Raw genomic sequence first — 19,410 nt, 5'->3', positions numbered from 1 at the left:
TTAATTGTCTTTGCATCGATCTATCGATAGGTCCCGCACGAACTTTCAAACATCACAGTCATGCCTCAGGCGTACCTAGAGTCTAGCTAGCTAGACCTACACCCTTTCGCTTCCTCGGCCAACGAATCCTCGAAGCTCCCCCGCATGGCCAGAATGTCTTGACAAGAGTCATTATTGATTGCAAACATTAATAAACATATTTCAACCAGCTCCTCATTAGTAGTCATAACTTGACACAGTTGCAAGCACCCATTTAAGTCTTTCTGTGTTAGGTAGAATTGGATTTGGGTAATAAACATTGCAATCATGGCATTTCAGTTTCTACTTAAGGATCCTCAAGGCTTACGACAGGTGGACTGAGTCAACGTGCTGTTAATCGGTAAGATTCCTATCTTATTCCTATACTTGGTCAAGCAAATCTTGTCAGTAGAAAAAGGCGCGAAATTCAAATTTTCTATGAGACAATAATCCTTCGCGCCTATATTTTTTAAATTTGCCGCCTTTTTCTACTGACAAGATTTGCTTAACCAAGTATATATTAATGTACTATTTTGTCGTACCTTTACGTATCCTTTGGGTTCCGTGGTCAACTATACTCTGGTACACCTACTTTGTCAGTAGAAAAGGCGGTTTAAAGAAATGTAGGCTCGAAGAGTTGACTTCCCACGGAAAATTTTAATTTCGCTCCATTTTCTACTGACAAAGTGGGTGTGCCAGAGTTTAGTAACTAAGTAAGCGTCTTTGCCATCCATCCTCAAGCTACGTGTACCGGTTTCGATACAGTAGGTATACAGGGTGATTCAGGAGACGTGAGCAGGACTAACACTGCGCATTTCCTAAATTATAAGCAACTGTTTCCTATCAGTATTAGTGGGGTTAACGTTAATTTTCTAGTCGTGTTGAAAAAAAAAGTTATTAATTTATTTACGACATGGATGGTCACCCTAACATTAGAATACTAAACTACCGATATTCTATGTCAAATTGAATGTCATCACTGTCATCACGGTCTGGTTACTTTTGAAACTCGTATCTCACTCAGGTTTGACATTTTATTTTCTTCGTAAAAGAGGTTTTATGTTTATTAGTTAGATCTTGTAGGGTGACCATGATTGTAGAGAATTAAATTTGCCCTCACCAAAAAATTTAAAAATAGGAAAAAGTGTGGTTGTTTCACCTAACTACGACGGTGATCGATCAATAATCAGTTACTGAGTGTGCAGGATTAGTCCTGCTCACGTCTCATGAATCACCCTTATAACATACCTCAGCTGTATCTGCCTAAAGCCCCCTCCAGACTATGCGCGTGAATTGCGGGCGAAGCCGCGAACGCGAGTGTGGAGTCGATTTTCGTAGACAGCGAAATCGACTCCACACTCGCGTTCGCGGCTTCGCCCGCGATTCACGGGCATAGTCTGGAGGAGGCTTTATGCAAGTGATATTAGAGAGCGCCATTCGGCTGTTTCCACAGCTTATCGATGTATGAAATGTGGCCCACAGAAATTAAAGAAAATACCTACAGTCTCCTACACAGCTGGTCAAACAAGTTTGTAGAAAAAGGCCCGAAATCCAAATGTTCTAGAGGATGATAACCCTTCGCGCCTACTTTTTTTTAATTTGCCGCTCTTTTGTACTGACGGAAATTCGTTGACAGACTATAATACTCACATGGAGATGCATGCATGGAGATCATATGTAAAAGCCCTAACACACAACTACACCGCAACGTGACCTTGGTGCGGTGCGAAAGTGTATTACGGCTGTAAATGTCATGTTTTTTATGTCGTGGTAACACTGAATTTAAGACGTCAACGTCAACATCAAAATCAATCAATTCTGTCCTACTTTTGTGTTCAAGACGTTCAAGACATTATACTTTTCCGCGCGATTGATTAAATGAAATAATCTTAATTTATCAACATATAATGGCAAAACAGCAGGGTAAAGTTTACTTAGGTTACGAAGAAGAGGCAGTGGGTGAAAAAAACCAAACTTTATTAAATTATACAGTAAATAAAATTGGTGGATTTCCCGTAAGTGGCAGTATGTTTTTTTAGAATATTTGAATAGGTTAAGCAAAGCATGATAATAAGATAATTGTTTCCTACAGGATTGGCCGCCTCTCGAGAACGTGCAGTTTCCTTCCAAGTGTCAATTATGTGGATTGCACAGAATTTTAATCGTCCAATGCTATGCTCCTCTGGAAAATTCGGTTTATCATCGCACTTTATATCTTTTCGCCTGTATTAATCCTAATTGCTGGATTCAATCAGAAAGGTAAACAATATAATAGTATTGATATTTAGAAACTAATTGAATTAAACTACATGTTAAAAATTAAATTTATTATAATTTAATTGTATGGCTGAACTGTTTTTTTTAGTTGGATTTGTGTTCGAAGCCAATATCAAGACAACTCCATTAAACAGTCAAGTACAATAGTAAACTTGCCGTCAGTTGAGACTAATCTCAGTTGGTGCACTGGTGCAGATGAATGGGATGAGAATGACAATGGTGATACTGCAAATGGGAACTTCATGAATGTGGATAATGCTCCCAGCCCTAACAATGGCATGCACAGGTAAATTATGAAGAGATAGCACTAAGAAGAAGAATAATTAAATGAAACCGCCCAAGTGTGAGTCGGACTTGTGCTTAAAAGGTTCCATATGATTATGCAAAAAATGCCAATCAATCAAGTTTGTTGTACGGGAGCCTCACTTAAATATTTATTATATTCTGTATTTATAGTTCTTTTTTTTTAGCATTAGAAAGAACTTCACAGAAGCAAGCGTGCAGTTTTTATCAGGCTCTTTAATTGTTAATAATTATTGAATTATCTAATGTAGCATGGTCAATACACATAATTTACTTCAAATTATTACCGCTAAAAGTGCCGGATTTGGAACCACAAGCTTACTTCTGCGAAGTTCTTTCTAATGCTAAAAAAAACGGACTATAGTATTTGTTGTTATAGCCGCAACAGAAATACATCATCTGTGAAGATTTTAACTGCCTAGCTAGCATGGTTCATGAGATACAGCCGATTGAAAAATGATGAGTCTTAATAAAAAAATTTTTTTTATTATTATAGCCTTTATTTCGGAGTCTACAGTAAACATTTCTTTTCCATTATATGTATTCTATCATTTGGGCCTTGGCCACTTTCTGTAGATCCGTTTGTCTCTTGACAAAGGCCTCTAATAATAATAGGGATCCCTTTTTACCCTTTGGGTACAGAACCCTAATTAAAATTTAAAAGCTTTAGTAAGCATGAAGACAATACTGTATATCACATCAATCAGCAATTCAGCAAATTAAGCTATTATTTCCTAAATTTATGTTTTAATTATTAATTTTTAAGTTTGCGGTAACTTGAAATGGCAAACTTTTTCTTTATTAACTACTTTAATATGTAAATCATTTCTGTTGCCTGGTACAGGTATAATAAAGATTATATTGATTACACATATAAAATCTTTCTATTCCAGAAATTCTGATGAGGATGAAGAAAGCAACTCCTTAGAAGTGGAAACTGTAGAGCAAGCTCTTGGGAATCTACATGTTTTTGATGCACACAATGCCAATACGTCTCCAGTGCAAGGTATCTGTAACAGATAATACATGCATGTACAGCTTGGCAAAAAAATAAAAAGTGGTAACACTGTAGTGTTGTCCCATATATTAATTGGTTTGAAAGGGACAACACTACAGGGTTGCCACTTTTTAATTTCTAATCTCTTTTTTTTTCAAGCTATTGCATTATCCTCCCGATGACAATATCAAAATTTGCTAGTTTACCTTTATCTCAGTTGGGGCCTACATACTATGTATAGAAAGGGTGCCCCAGATATCAGATACAGATATAAAATGTATTTTTTTACCAGTCAAACCTCACACAGGGTAGAGCTTGTGTCATGAATACTGTAAACTTGTAAAGCATTTAACTCGTTTAACATTCTGTTGGCAGAAATTTACCAGCAAGTAGGATAACTATCTATTACTGAAAGGCGAATTTTACTAAAAGTGAGAGAACATTAGATTTTTTTTTTTTCTCTTTTATTAGGAGCTGTAGGGGCTATAGGAGTACCAGTGGCCGCAGCGGAGCTAGAGGGTGGTGATGAGCCGGGACTAGTCACTGTAGACACGCCCACTGCCGCTTCCAACGATATAGAAGCACTCCTGCACCAGGTATGCTGGTTGGTTTATGCAATGTGGATGAGTGACAATACCCAATACGTTAGTAATCGCCAGTGCCCCATTGCTCAGAGGTGTAACTTTAGTCAGAAGACTCACTCCCTAACAAAACGCGTCTGTCATGATCAGCACAGATATGGCCGCTAGGTGGCGACAGCGCCGCGCGCGGCTTATGGCAAACCCCAAAATTGGGGTCGAACGGATGGACTTTTAGCTACCTGTAGCAAAGCGACGAAATCGCGGAGTGAGCCACGCCTACTTTAGTGACAATGTGAGATGGTCACTAAGTCACTATAGCTAATATGCCATCAGCTGGACTAATGATTATGAAATTGTCACAACCACACACATTCCAAGGGCATGGTATGGCAGCTACCTTAAACAAATGTATAGATAGAGCTAAAACATATTTATTGCCAATATGTTTAGCTAAAATATTCCACGGCCTGTGAAATGCGACATGCAACGTTCACCCCACTTGTAACATCTGTTGACAGCGTCTATACACCCCAAATGTCCTCCTTTATAAAACATATGGCAGAAACCATATCTCAACGGTGGAACCGTTCTCTAAGCACCATACTGGGCTGGCTGAGATGTAGGATCAGTATCGCCGTTATACGCGCCACCAGCATGTGTATCCGAGGCACACGCCACCGTTTTAAGTCGACCGCCAGGTGGCTGGGGTTCGACGACGGTGCCGCCCTTTCACACATCGATTGAAACCACTTTTCTACCCTACCCACATACGTATTACCTAACCCTTTGCCTATGTACTTATGATTGTTTTAATGTAATAAATTTTTGTTGTTGGAATGTTTAGCTAAAGAAGTCATTAAATATTACCAGGCCAATTATTCCTTTCACAGCATTTTATGAAGTATTAGAATAATCGCATTTCGTAACCTAAGTTTATGTTTGGTTTGTGCTATATTGTTCATTAAAAATTGTATTGCTTAACAGACGGCAGAGTTACCGCAGGACATACGAAGCCGATTGCTGTGCGCTCCGTTGCAGTTTGTGCCCAAATACATTTACGTTGAAGAGGAATGGCACAAGGTGTCCAGCCCAGATGATAGGGTGACGGAATTGCTCAATAAATACAAGAAAGAAAATGGTAATTAGACATAATAAATAAATATTTTTGTTTTTTGATACTTGCCTATACTAAAGGTCAATTGCAGCAAACAGTCTGTCACCAATGTCACCATTAAAATGTTTGCATTTTTTAGTGTTCCGTACAAAACTTTGTTTTTTTCATATGAGGAGTTTCACTGGCCAAGTATTGGAGTGTTTTAATAAATTGTTCATATGCCTTATCACCCGCTATTATAGTTAATAGTATTCAATATATTACAACACAAGTTTTTTTATTTAGAACTAGAGGTTTGCGCCGGCGGCGGCGGGGGCGGCGGCGGGCCGGACGAGGAGCAGTACGAGGAGACGGCGCCGCTGCACGGAGACCGGCTGTTCCACGCCTTCCTGTCCCGCCTCAGAAAGAACCCGGGGCAGATCTTAAGGTAATTTATATGTAAAAATAATAACCACAGTCGTATAATGTTCATGTTTGATTTTCATACAAAACTGAGAATGCTCTCGCACAGATCACCATACTCTGACTAATTTTAGGTACTCCCTTGAGGAGGCCCCGCTGCTGGGCGCGCCGCTGCCGCGCGCGGCCGGCGCGCGCACGCCCGAGTCGCCCGGCGCGCCCGCCGCCTGCGCGCGCTGCGGCGCCCGCCTCGTCTGCGAACTGCAACTCGTGCCGGAGTTCGCCGGGACCCTCTCGCTCCCGCCCGTCTCCCACGCGTCGCCGCCTCCCGCTCTCTCGCACCTGCACTTCCTCTCGGTGTTCGTGTTCACGTGCGCGCAGAGCTGCTGGCAGCCGGGCGACGCGCTCGTTCCGGAGACCGTCGTCTTCCAGCCTGAAGTTGTTTAAACGGCGCCGAGCGGCTGGCCGGGGATATGTGACAGTAGCTTATTACTGAAAGTTTACCGTTTACATTTCATTCTGTGTATATAGAGAATCGCCAAACTTATCACACGGACAAATTACAACACTGTAGATGTATAGCTATTATAAAAGTATGATACCTATTGTTGTCAAATTGAAAGCCATTACCAGACATTTAAGAAATAAAATGACTACTGTCACAATTCTTGGCCACGCGAACGCGTACATTCGCTGGCTTAATAAAAATGTAAGAATGCCAAACAAGCCTTTAAGGAACAAAAAAAATGGTATGTATATTCTACTGCTTAAGTCAAAAAATCAAACCTTATAAATGTTATAATTGACTGATGTTAAAAAACGACCACGCGTGTCCATTATTAAAAAAATAATGACAGACTTAAAGCAGTGATTTAACAGTACTATAATCTTCAATTACGATTTGTAGGAAGCATTTTATGTCTCATAGAAATTTAAAATAATAAAGTTGTCACTTCTATAATATTCTGAGTGATAGGAATACTATAAAAATGTAGTCCGACAAATAGTCAATAACATTTTTTCGTCCATACAAAAATTGTATAAGCATTTTCTCAGAGTGCATTTAGTGTCAAGTGTTACTTCATTGCTATACTCCAGTAAAATTTAAAGTGGTCTTTTAATCTCAAGATTATTAACGATATTAATTTCTTTTAATAATTAAAGTATGAGAAAGAAATGTTATTTATGTTGTGTGAAGTGAATGTATATCTGTGATATATTTCTCAATAATCATACTGTATAATTTGTAAGTGGAAAGTATATCTTTATTGGCCATATTTTGAAGCTTGTTGATTGTGTCATTGTCAAAACCAATCCAAATATTGTTATTAGTAGTGTTCTTATTAACCTATAGGTTAAATGTGTAGTTATACATCTTCATAGCAAACGCTAGGGTAGAAAATAAGCTAATGTTATCTTATATTGCATTTATGTTGTATATTTTACATTTTACATTATTTGTCGCTATATAGTAAGAGATATGATATAATTCTACACATATGTGTCTTCGTTATTAGTGTTGAACTTCTAACTCCACACTGTCTTATTTATTCAGTATATAACTTCCTTCTTTAATTAGATTGTACAGTATAATGTGCAATAAAAATACATGTATGTTTAATAAATAATGTTTATGGAGTCTTATATAATTTCTTCATCGATAAAAATGTAGTTTTAGAAACCTTTATTTTATTTTTGAAACCTGCCTGCCTTCGCCTGTGGTATTTCCTAACAGATAAGACCTAGAAAAAGTGTACCCCCATCTTAATAACGACAACGCACTTACAACCCCTCTGGAATTTTTTGTGAGACCAGTATTTTCGTTCTGGGGCACTTTCAATTCTAATATCACCAGAAATCTAGAAATTGGAGATTGATGCCAATTTCATTTCTGATCAAATCGACCGATAGCACAGGTCGGGTCCAAAGAGTAGTATATATCTATATGAGACGGGTCCCAGCTACCGTTTATAATTTCGCGGGAGTATGTGGTACCTATCTTTATCTTGATAGACGTTCGATTACCATACTACGCAAAGAGTATCGACTCGCGTCTACATATCTCGAATATTAAGGCCTATGAAATGAATCATGTTTGTTGATAACATGAGGAATTGAGTTTGTACAGTAAGATATATTCTATATTTTTGATAATTACTGTCAGTGCTTACGTATGACCATTGTAATGAATAATGATATCCGAACGCTCTTTCAAGATTTTTCGAGAAGAAATCGAGAATATTGCTTGCATTGAATATTTGGTATTAAAAATCTAAATCACAATTTTTTTGTTGAAAATTATATGATAATTATTAAAGAAATAATTAATTGAACATGTTTTTTTGGAAATTATGCTCCTTTCAGTTTATTTTTAATGTAGAGTATATTTAGAGTTTGAAATTGAATACTTAGTAATGGTAACACTATCAATTCTTTATGAATCGGCGAGGCGGTGATCCGGTGAACGTGCTAAATTGAGTCGTGAAATCGGAAAAATTGTGTCCATAGAAACTGAAGTATAATCAATTACTTTACAAATTGAATTACTTAAAAAGTGTAACTTGTGAATATTCATCATGAGCGAAACTGCAACCCCACCACCCGTTTTATGGGCCCAGCGGAAAGAAGATGTATTCCTCACGTTTAGCGTCGAATCAAAAGACCCCACAATTAAAATAGAAAAAGATTCGGTATATTTCAAAGGCTTAAATGCACAAGACAATAAAACACACGAGGTAACTATACCTTTATACGATGCCGTGGTTCCTGATACTAGCGCTTTCGTAAATAAAGGCAGGTGCATAGAAATGGTATTGCGCAAAGAAAAGAAGGATGCTCCTTACTGGCCGTCGTTAACGAAAGACAAGAAGAAGCCGCACTATCTGAAGATCGACTTTAATAAGTGGAGAGATGAAGATGACGAGGAGGAGGAAGGTGGAGGTGCTATGAACTACGATATAGAAGAAATGCTGCGGTCAATGGGCGGCGGTGGTGGCGGGCTCGGTGGAGCCGGTGACAAGACCGAAAAACCGTCGTTCGACGACCTGGAGAGCGATTCTGATGACGAAAACCTACCCGATCTGGAATAACAGAACCGATATTTAACATCAGTGTTTAACATTTACAGTACATTATGTATGTTAAGGTTTTTACGGTTATAATAAAATTTTGCCAAAAATGTTGTTAATTTGCATTTAAAGGAATTGCTAATTTGGACTATCGTTTTCTTATAATTCTGAATAGTAATCTTATTATAACCTCTAGAGGTAGGGCAGCTAGCTGCCCGAAACCTGTTAAAAGTCTTTCCGTTTCATTGTATTTAGATTTTATTTCAGATTAATCAGAATTGCATGTCGTCACCACTTTGAAAAAAAATTATCAAAAAAAGAATCTTAAGAATGTGGAGTGTTACTGCGTTTCAACTCTGATTACCCATGTGAGATACAAGATTTTTCCAAAATAGTGACAATTTGTCTTTGCAAGTTTCGGTTTGCAGACGGCTAGAGTATTTTCTGAAAGACTATCATCAACCTCAAATAGCGACAGCTTTAAGACATTCACTGACAGTATAGCAAGCAACAGGCTATTTGGGTTATAGTCCGGCAGCGCTGGCTATATTTTGAGCCCTAACTTAAAGTATTATTAAAGTCAAATTTTTTTTCGCTTACGAATGCTGTTTTAAGCTGTTAATCTTACATTTTGTTTTGTGTCACAGATATTATTTGCTTTTTAAGTTATTTAATAATTTGTGGTAATTATTTTTATTTTGAATTATTTTGGAGAAAAGAATATTCGAGAGAAAACATGTAACTGTGTCGCATTTAGGATAGTTTTTTTAATGTGAAAACATAGTTTGTGTCAATTACGTCCATTGCAATCGGATACTATGTCATACTATTCAAAATTACTCAAAAAATAATTAAAGTTAAAAAAAATTGCTGACGTCGCATTTAATCGTGTCAATATGGACATTACATGTTTTTGTGTCTTATTGAGGCACAGCTTCATAAGATTTTTGATAATTTTGTTCTAACAAGCTATTACCATAACAAAAGAATATTAAGGTTACTAGAGTTCACACCTTATTAATATACAAGGCGGGATAAATAAGAAATATGAATTTGTGTCAGTTTCATCCATTGCATAAACAAATAATACAAAAATAATGTTCGCGTTCATACGACGCTAGCGGGTGGCTCTTAACGGGCAACGCGGGCCATGCACGGGGAGCGGGCGCGACCTTGGCGTGGCGGCGGGTAAGGGCCTCTCTCTAAAAACCACACGTTGCGTACGCAACGCATGTTTACTTCGCCTGCGCGCCAAATTAACGCAACTTATGCAAAGTTATACTACTACAAAGAGAACTTATAAATATTGTACAATGTCACCATTTATCAAAAGAACTGTAAGTAAGTACATCTTATTGCGAGAATTAAGGTCTGTTTATAAATCTATACACATTATGGTTACGCATCATATACTTGTGACAATGACAGGGAATAGGTACCACTTGAGTAAAATTTGCTTATTAATACCGTGACTTGAGGTAACTTTCATTCTTTGATAAAAATATTACTTTTTGAACTTAATTTATATTAATGTTCTCAAAATTTTGATTTCTATATCTAATCAAGTCTAACTTCAATATATCTTAATTATATGGACTAATAAATTTTAATATAATCATTTTTTTTTTTCATTATAAATAGCACAAACCAGTCTTTCCATACTTAACGTAAATTATGCACATTATTTTTTTAATGTATTTTTTGTTCTTAGCATGTTTTTATAATAGATATTATTAATTATGTACACGTATTGAGGTTATTTAATGCCTGTTTATTCTGATGTTTTGAATACATTTACCTTAAATAATAATTACCAACACTTTTGATAGTTCAAGGTTCTTGGATAATAATTACCTTTGGGTTCAATTGGCGTAAAGGACATTTTGGCGAAAATGAGTTATATCCACTACCGTAGCCTCAAAGGGTTTAACTGACAAAACGCCAGGATATCTTTCCAGGAGAGCCAAAAATCAGTTTTGTTATGAGAAAAAAATCAGACCTTTTTTGTTTGTTTGAATTAACTGATGCCTGTATGTGGCTTATTCCTAACTTTTTGAGGTCTTTTAAACTGATTTCTTGAATACAATGCTTATTTACAAAAATAGCATGTCCGTTACGCCAAAAAACACGACTATTTTTAAAAAGGCGTCCCTTACGCCTCTTCTTTAATGTTTATCTTATCAGAAACAGGGCGTAATGTACTAAAAATTAAACTGTTTTAGTACCATTTGGCGTAAATTCAACAATTTCATGGCAATATTCGCAACTTGCATTTAGGGAACACTGTACTTCTAAGTACTATAATTTCCATTTTTTATCTGAAAAATTATAGAGATGTATGTATTCACTGTCAAGTTTTCCCCATTTTTGTTATTTTGGATACTTAAACGTGGAAAAGGTCGTTTTTAAGAAAACAATGTTTTTTTACACACTACAAAAACAATGTTTTTTTTAATTTGTTTATATTACTTCAAGTATATTAATTAAATTAAATTTGGTAGGTGAGAAGAGATCTCTGCTAAAAACAATTGAAAACCGAAGAAGAAACATGTTGGGGCACCTGATACGTCACGATACTTACATAAAATATATAATTGAAGGCAGAATAGAAGAACAGAGAGGCAGAGGAAGACCGAGACGTGCACATATTGACCAGGCCAAAGAGAAAATTAATGTAGTGACGTACCATGAGCTCAAAACAGTGGCAGAGAAAAGAACGGAATGGCGAATACTCCACCGACAAGAGCTAGGCTCTTAAGAACAATGATGATGATGATTACTTCAACATAATCACTGCTGTCCTACCATTTATACAGGGTGTCCAGTAATTAATGGACAACCTTCTAACCATCGACAGGGCACCTTAGGCTGGTCCAGAAAATGCACTTATAGGTTTAGTAAAAGTTTCGTGTTTTTCGAGATAATCGCACTTTTCTAATTTTGGTTCCTTGTTTCACTGTAATGATCGCTTAGGACATAAATGAAAAGATTTTTATACTGGGTCAAGCAAATCTTGTCAGTAGCAAACGGCGGCAAATTTGAAAAATCGCGGGTTAGCAACACTGTGCTCGAATAATTCGAAAATCGCGTGTCATCTGTGTTTTATCTGTGGAATGTGGATCGCGAATGACAGCCATCATCTTGTTTGTTTACAAATGGTTTACAATGTTTACATTCTGAATCGATTCTATTTCAAGAGATATTTCTGCTGTGTCACCATTTTTTTTTTTTAATAGCCGATTTGAGTGTCCCATTGCTGGGCAAAGGCCTCTCCCCTTAATTTCCACGACTCCCGATTTGGTGCTTCCTCCGGCCAGTTGTTCAGGAAGCTGTCCAGGTCATCTCGCCATCTCCGTTTGGGCCTACCGCGGCCACGTCCCTCTACCGGCATCCACTTGGTGGCTAAGCTAGCCCACCTCTCCATTCACCATTCACCATTAAATACCAATATATTAAATAAGACTGTGCTTAATCAAAGCTAAGGTGCCTACAATGCCTACAGTGCCAACTGAGAAATCTAATAAAATATGAAAATCCAGTATGACATCTACCTGCTGAAGCAATGATTTTATTCATACATTCTTGTTTAACGGCATAGTCCACTTACAATTTTATTTTGAGATCTTCAAATTAGTTAATCATTTTTATCAACATCACACACCGCTTTTAAATTGTCCTCGATACGCATTAATAGCAATTTCAAACATAGAGAATCCGCGAGTGACTATTTGAATTGACGTACGTGACAAGGCGCGCTCAGCGGAAAAAAAAGTTTTGGTTCGATGTACATTGTACATTGCTGCTTTTCTTAGCGCAATACTACTCTTTGAGTGTTGCCCTACTTTAGTTTGCTTTACATTGCTACTGACAAGATTTGCTTGACGCACTATACCTTCTGTTTTTTGAAAAATATTCTCAAATAGGCCTGCTAACCGAACCGATAGGCAATACAGTTTTTCCATAGCCAAGGTATATTTTTAGAAGACCTTATTCCAAAAAAATACATTGGACTCTAACATTTTTAAGACGTCTGATCGCTTGTGGTGAAAAAAAAAAAGTATGGAGAACAGAGTGGCCAACTTTTTTAAAAATAGTTTATCTAATACTGATTCTATAGTCCGTTTTTTTTAGCATTAGAAAGAACTCCACAGAAGTAAGCGTACAGTTTTTATCAGGCTCTTTAATAGTTAATAATTATTGAATTATCTAATGTAGCACGGTCAATACATATAATTTACTTCAAATTATTACCGCTAAAAGTGCCGGATTTGGAACCACAAGCTTACTTCTGCGAAGTTCTTTCTAATGCTAAAAAAAACGAACTATAATATGGTATCACACATGCTATTTACATTTCTACAAACAAAGATTATGGCCTAGATGGTGGTTAAAGTGAAGTATGGTGCTAACTAGTAAAAACACATAAAAGTGCGATTATCTCGAAAACCACGAAACTTTTACTAGACCTATAAGTACATTCTCTGGACCAGCCTGAGGTGCCCTGTCGATGGTTAGAAGGTTGTTCATTAATTACTGGACACCCTGTATATATTGATATACAACAATTTGTAACAAATTAATTTTACTATAGAAAGTATTACGCGTTATTTCTGTTTGTAATGTTAATTGGATTATAAATTTTACTTTTATACATACTAAAGTACTATTAGGTACAGTAGTGGTTTTGAAATTTCGTATGTCTATTCAGTAAAACTTATTGAATATGATCGCATATTTATGACATTATATTAGAGTAGAAAAAGGCATGCGGCCAGGCTTACGTACTTCTATGGATTTAAATGCAAACGTTATACAGTAACTTTCATAAGGTTAATCCTGTAAATTAGGGTTTAAACAAAAAAATATTAATATGACGTCTTAATTAATATTACCAATGACCCAGTCACAAACAAAACTAATAGTTATCAGTCTAACCTTAATTAAACGCCATAATTATCATTTGAATATAGTCATGTTTTATTATTTTTATAAAACTGATGAAAAAGTACTAGAGATGCAAGGGATAGTTGTTTGGCCGGATACCGGATACCGGATATTCGGCCTGACCATCGGCCGAATATCCAGTATCCGGCCGCCGAATATCCGGTCAGAGGAACTATACCTACGTTTCGGTTTTTCAGGTGCGCATTCTGCAGGTTTGACCTGTTTCCTAGTAAAAGTTCGCGCACACTCATTTCTAGGTTCGAAATGAGTGCGCGTACAAGTCAGTGGAATGATTAAATTGTTTTAAAATAATAAATAAGTACGATTATGACCGTGTCTGTTTCTTAAAACCAATTTTATTACTCCGAAATCAAGCAATGTTACTATCCGGTATCCGGCTGGATAGTAAAATAATAGCCGGATAGGTCAATACCGGATAGTAACCGGATATCCGGTGCATCTCTAAAAAGTACCCACTAGTTCAGTTTAAATTATCAACATTTAGTAACCCTATAAATAAAGCAATGAGCACATGAGCAGGTAATGCAAGTACCTACTTAACAAAAAAATTGACAAGGAAAGTAGGTATAACTAGGTCATCCCACGTAAACACAAAAAAGCAACAATTATAAACCCGAAATTATACATAGTATGGGGGCGCAGGTGTATCTCTTACATTGAATCTCTCTCTCGCATAAATATACAATAGTTATACATTTTTTGTACATTAGTTGTGGGCGTAACGTACATTTAGCACTCAAAAATTTCCGATGCAAAAGGGCGTATCCTACACAAAGTTGGGAGTTACGCCAAAATGTCTCACAACATTTTTTTGAATTGCGCGCGCAAATGCGTTGGAAAACTGTGTTCAAGCATTGATTTTTCATAGGGCTTAACGGACATTTTTTTCAAGTTATCAATACGTTAAATATACTATTCGATAGAGAAAAAAATACTGAGTATAACAGCATTTTTGCAATTTTGTCCCTTACGCCTTTTGAGCCTACGGTAGTCGGTTTTGTTCAGAATTCCAAGCGCTTTCGTTCTGTATAGTGAAATTTTTTATATCTCTTAAAAAGTTGCCTTTACGACCAAATTTTTGCACTATGAGCTTGTAAAAACAGCTTATCTAAAGGGGCGTAAATGACCAGTTATAAATTAGAAATTCATAGATATTATCGTTAAGGTTACCGCTAAATATAAATATGATTGTAAATGACTTACATGTATTTTGTCGTCCTTTAAGCCCTTCATTTGTCTTGATGATTTTTCATATCGTATCTCGTATGGTCAATATTGTCGTAAAGGACATATTTTACTATTGACAATTTTTATTTTACTTGCCCTTTATGACCCGCCCTAAAATGATTTTACCATAAGTATATGAAGCGAACAAGGTTGTAAAGGACTTTTCTAATATTTGTATCGTTTACTACCACGAATTAGTTTCTAAACTCTAAATTTAAAACAAGTAACATGGACTTAGCGACACGGACTTACATTTCTCTTCAAATTAAAAACCTCAGCTCGGTGTTTTTCAGCAACTATCATCGTTTTACTCGCAGTGGAATTTCTTATAGTATATTATATATATACATAATTTCTTATATTCTATAATATCGTTGTTTATCGACTAAGCCAATCTGTGTAAGAATGTCCTATAAAATCATTCATTCATTCAATTGTTTCATAATCGTTCTAACAGAAAATATTCTGCTCCTCAAAGGAACATATTTTTTTCAATAACTTTTAAAATTTATGAAGTTTTGTATTCAATGTACACGTGGGCGTTTTTAGAATTAGAGTCCGTCACGTAATGGAATTCCACACACCAAAAAAAAATTTTTTTTGACTATAAATGGGTTGAATTAAATCTACTATTTATATATTTTATGAAAATGTTACTTTCTTTCTATATAAATTATTTATATTCCTAATAAATCACTTTAAACTGAATGACAGCGAATGTGACGATCCATTACGTTACAAGTTTTAGGCAGGTTTTAAGTGAAGATCGGAGTGTTTTAAGTGAACCAGTTTTTATTTATTGAAATACAAAACAATATTAATTTTATAAAAACGAATAACAACTGCAATACTAAGTATTACAATAAAGTTTTTTAAAGAAGTCTTTCCAATACGTCACGTTTTTCGTTTTAATTGTTGCTTTGCAATCATTTTGTTATAAAAAACGTAAGGTAAAGGTATTATAAAAAGTTGTTTTTAATAATTATCATATATTATTCTTGCAAATGAGATCGAAATCAGTATCAATTATCCTAAAAATTAATATAAATTCTAATAAAATCAATCACAGCCACAGTAGGACAAAGTGACGTTATGGACCATAATATCGCGTTTAGGAACTACATGAAGGGTTTACATGTGCGGAAAATAGCTACTTAATTTAATACCTACTTAATGTTGTACTAAATTAAATAATTTAGTAATTAATACATATTATTATAGTGTAACTTAACAGATTTTGAAATTACCTGCAGTAATTATGCTTTCGATTGCAGCAGTATTGCAGCACGATAATACTGCCGACTGCATTACTGCTAGAAAATCAAAATAGATGTTGCTGCCCAGTTTTTTGACATTTGCAGTTAGCAGTATTGTCGTACTGCAATACTGCTGCAGTCGAAAGCATAACCTGCGCCTGCCAGCGTTTCTTAGGTCGAGCCGCCACTGGTGCTAAGTAATTACTAGTAGGTCGAGTAGTTAGAAGAATATAGCTAGAATAAAATTATTTGTGTGTTTTTAATATCACTCTACCTACTATATTTTGGCAACTTAAACTGACGGCATGTAAACCGAGCATTTTCATTCCATACGTCACGTTTTTTTGTTCCACTAATACATCACGTAACGTTTTGGATGTGACGTAGGCATGCCGGTTGGTTAATAAAGCGAAATAGCGGTCTGATCGTTTGAATTTTCTTAATTATAAGTATTTGATATCATATAACACATAATAATCTAACGTAATTCATAAATATTTAGTCAATAATTGACTCCTTATCTTCAGTTTAATTCAGTTCGTTGTGGAAAACAAATTTCTGCACATCGTGACGCACAACCTACACTAGCTTTTTTCGAGCCCAATTGCCTTGTAAAACCTAAACACCGGGTAATTATAGGAACATAATGTTACGATCATGTAAAAATCCGTATGATATTAGTAGATTTTTGCTACTAAGTTGGTAAAAACTCCGTGACGTTGGTGGAAATTTCCACTACGTCGATATTGAAGGACAACAATAAATTAAACTTTAATGCATATTTTTACTTTAGGTGCTAAAAAATAAGGTTTTTAATAGATTTTGACTGGTACGATCTTATCACACAACAACCAGGTTCGGGCCTAGAAGGAGGCAGATATATAATATTTGGCTCCAAAGTATGCAAAGTGTGCATGGGACACTCAAAAATCATCTCCCTTTCTTCAGTTTTTGTACATTTTCTTTACTTTAAAGTACCATTTAATCAGTTTTTTTACCATAAATACTCAGATAATAAATCACTTTACAATTTTTGTATGCATGTAGTAGACTTTAAAACAGTATTTGACGGTAAAAAAGTATACCAAAGTCGTAGGACAGTGATATTTTACCCAAATATTTTTTTCCGAAAACGCCCACACCATCATCATTGTAATTGGCGTTCCTTGCCACGCTTTATACATCACAAAATTAGCAATACATTGCGTCTTAAAATAATCTTAAAAAGTGTACTAAATATCGAATAAAAGTTATTTTTAAAAGTTGCTGATGTAACATTCTCATTCAAAAGGTAGGGACCACTTTGTCCTTTACCATAAAGACGAAATTTTATTGTATCTTTATACAAATAACCTGTCAGAGAGTCCTTATGGCGAGGATAAAGTGGTACCTTTTGATTGCGAACGTCACGAATGTTGGTCAGTATGAGGAGCCTACATTTTATTTTTAAATATACTTACAACATACCTACTCCCACACTATGAAAAGACTTAATATAATAATTATGCCTCCGAATGAAATAAATACACTGTAATGGCTCCTCTACACGATGGGCCAACGCCGGCCACTCCAAGGGAGCAAGTAGGTACTCGCTACCCGCGTAGGTAGCCTTCCCCGCGTACGCCGTTCATGCAAAGTTTTATTTTGCCAAATAGTAAAAAACCGTTGTTGAAAATGACCCAAATTATGAATGTTGTCTCGATGTGGCATTATAATAATGTAGATATAAACTTAATAACATGAATTTTTTTTTGTGGCAGATACATGAAGTTTATAAGAAAAAAAAAGATTAAAAATAAAAGCGGTGGATAAATTTGACACACATTTGTTTGAATAACATATTATAATATCCTGTGAAGTACAACACTTCACTTACCGACTATAATTTTATTTTAGGCATTTTAGGTTCACTATTAGGTATTTATTAAATGTCATTATACCCGTGGATGAAAATGACACAAAATGCGTGTGTATGTCAGAAGCCACTTTGCTTTTACAGGGAAACAAAGAATTTCATCTCGAATATTCTTTTTACCGAATGCTGTTTAAAAAAAGAAATACCTAAATTTCTACCTAAGCAAATACCTAGGATGACACAAATTATTATTATTAGGTTTAGTATATGGTCTGAAAACTATATGTAAAAAATAGGCAACATTAATAATCTTATAACTTCAAAAGTTATTGCTATCGGACTATTAACAATGCTTAACAAGTTTGCTCAGGCAATTACCTAACTCATCAATTAACCAAACATGTACAGGGTTAAATGGACCCTGTACTGCAGTAAGACAGTTAACTGTAGTACTGACAGCGAAAGTGTCTTGACTGTTAGGGTCTTCAAAAGAATTATTGTAGGCTTTGCTTTCCAAATTCTTGTTCCTGAGACCTCATTAGCCTTTTAACACATTCACTATTCACTGCCAGTGGCCGGAATAGCAGCTGCTCCACAATCAGTATGTAGACACTTCCCTCAACATCAATATTTAAGAGCTATAGTTCGTTTTTTTTAGCATTAGAAAGAACTTTAAAGAAGGTAAGCGATCTTGACATGTCTTTTAATAGAAAAACGCTTTTTAAAAATCAGTAACTATTACTTCTGAAAGCAGAAGACTATAAATGATCGTATTAGATTAATAATTTTATTGTTACCTATTTGCCGTAACTTATTTTTAAAATGTGTTTTTCAATTAAAAGACAACAAGATTGTTTACCTTATTTCTAATGCTAAAAAACCGAACTATATGCTCTTGTACGTGGAGTAATCGCCTCTATTCTCTTTGCTGGGCCAGCCTTTTAAGGTTCCGTCACACAGGCGCGATTCCGGGCGGGGCGTGAGCGTTTTTTAGGGTTCCGTACCCAAAGGGTAAAACGGGACCCTATTACTGAGACTTCGCTGTCCGTTCGTCCGTCTGTCACCAGGCTGTATCTCACGAACCGTGATAGCTAGACAGTTGAAATTTTCACAGATGATGTATTTCTGTTGCCGCTATAACAAATACTAAAAACAGAATAAAATAAAGATTTAAATGGGGCTCCCATACAACAAACGTGATTTTTGATCAAAATTAAGCAACGTCGGGAGTGGTACTTAGATGGTAGTACTTGGATGGGTGACCGTTTTTTTTTGCATTATGGTACGGAACCCTTCGTGCGCGAGTCCGACTCGCACTTGCCCGGTTTTTTATATATACCGGAAAACGCG

The 19,410-nt window shown here is 35.9% G+C and overlaps 2 protein-coding genes across 2 annotated transcripts; both read left to right on the top strand.

Annotated features, from left to right (window-relative positions):
- The first annotated feature begins 1,838 nt into the window (after positions 1 to 1,838).
- On the top strand, positions 1,839 to 7,328 carry LOC134675132 (programmed cell death protein 2-like). The gene is made up of 8 exons (XM_063533294.1): positions 1,839 to 2,033; positions 2,111 to 2,277; positions 2,384 to 2,581; positions 3,492 to 3,604; positions 4,067 to 4,191; positions 5,161 to 5,314; positions 5,576 to 5,717; positions 5,827 to 7,328. The coding sequence occupies exons 1-8, from the start codon at positions 1,926 to 1,928 to the stop codon at positions 6,134 to 6,136; spliced, it is 1,317 nt and encodes a 438-aa protein (XP_063389364.1). The 5' UTR covers positions 1,839 to 1,925; the 3' UTR covers positions 6,137 to 7,328.
- A 773-nt stretch (positions 7,329 to 8,101) lies between these two features.
- Positions 8,102 to 8,905, top strand: LOC134675122 (uncharacterized protein CG16817-like). Its single transcript, XM_063533284.1, has one exon. The coding sequence runs from the start codon at positions 8,266 to 8,268 to the stop codon at positions 8,776 to 8,778; it is 513 nt and encodes a 170-aa protein (XP_063389354.1). The 5' UTR covers positions 8,102 to 8,265; the 3' UTR covers positions 8,779 to 8,905.
- Positions 8,906 to 19,410: the final 10,505 nt, after the last annotated feature.

This window comes from Cydia fagiglandana, chromosome 2, assembly GCF_963556715.1.
Source record: "Cydia fagiglandana chromosome 2, ilCydFagi1.1, whole genome shotgun sequence".
In the NCBI taxonomy this organism is placed as follows: Eukaryota; Metazoa; Arthropoda; class Insecta; order Lepidoptera; family Tortricidae; genus Cydia; species Cydia fagiglandana.
This window is presented reverse-complemented; position numbering and strand designations above follow the sequence as displayed.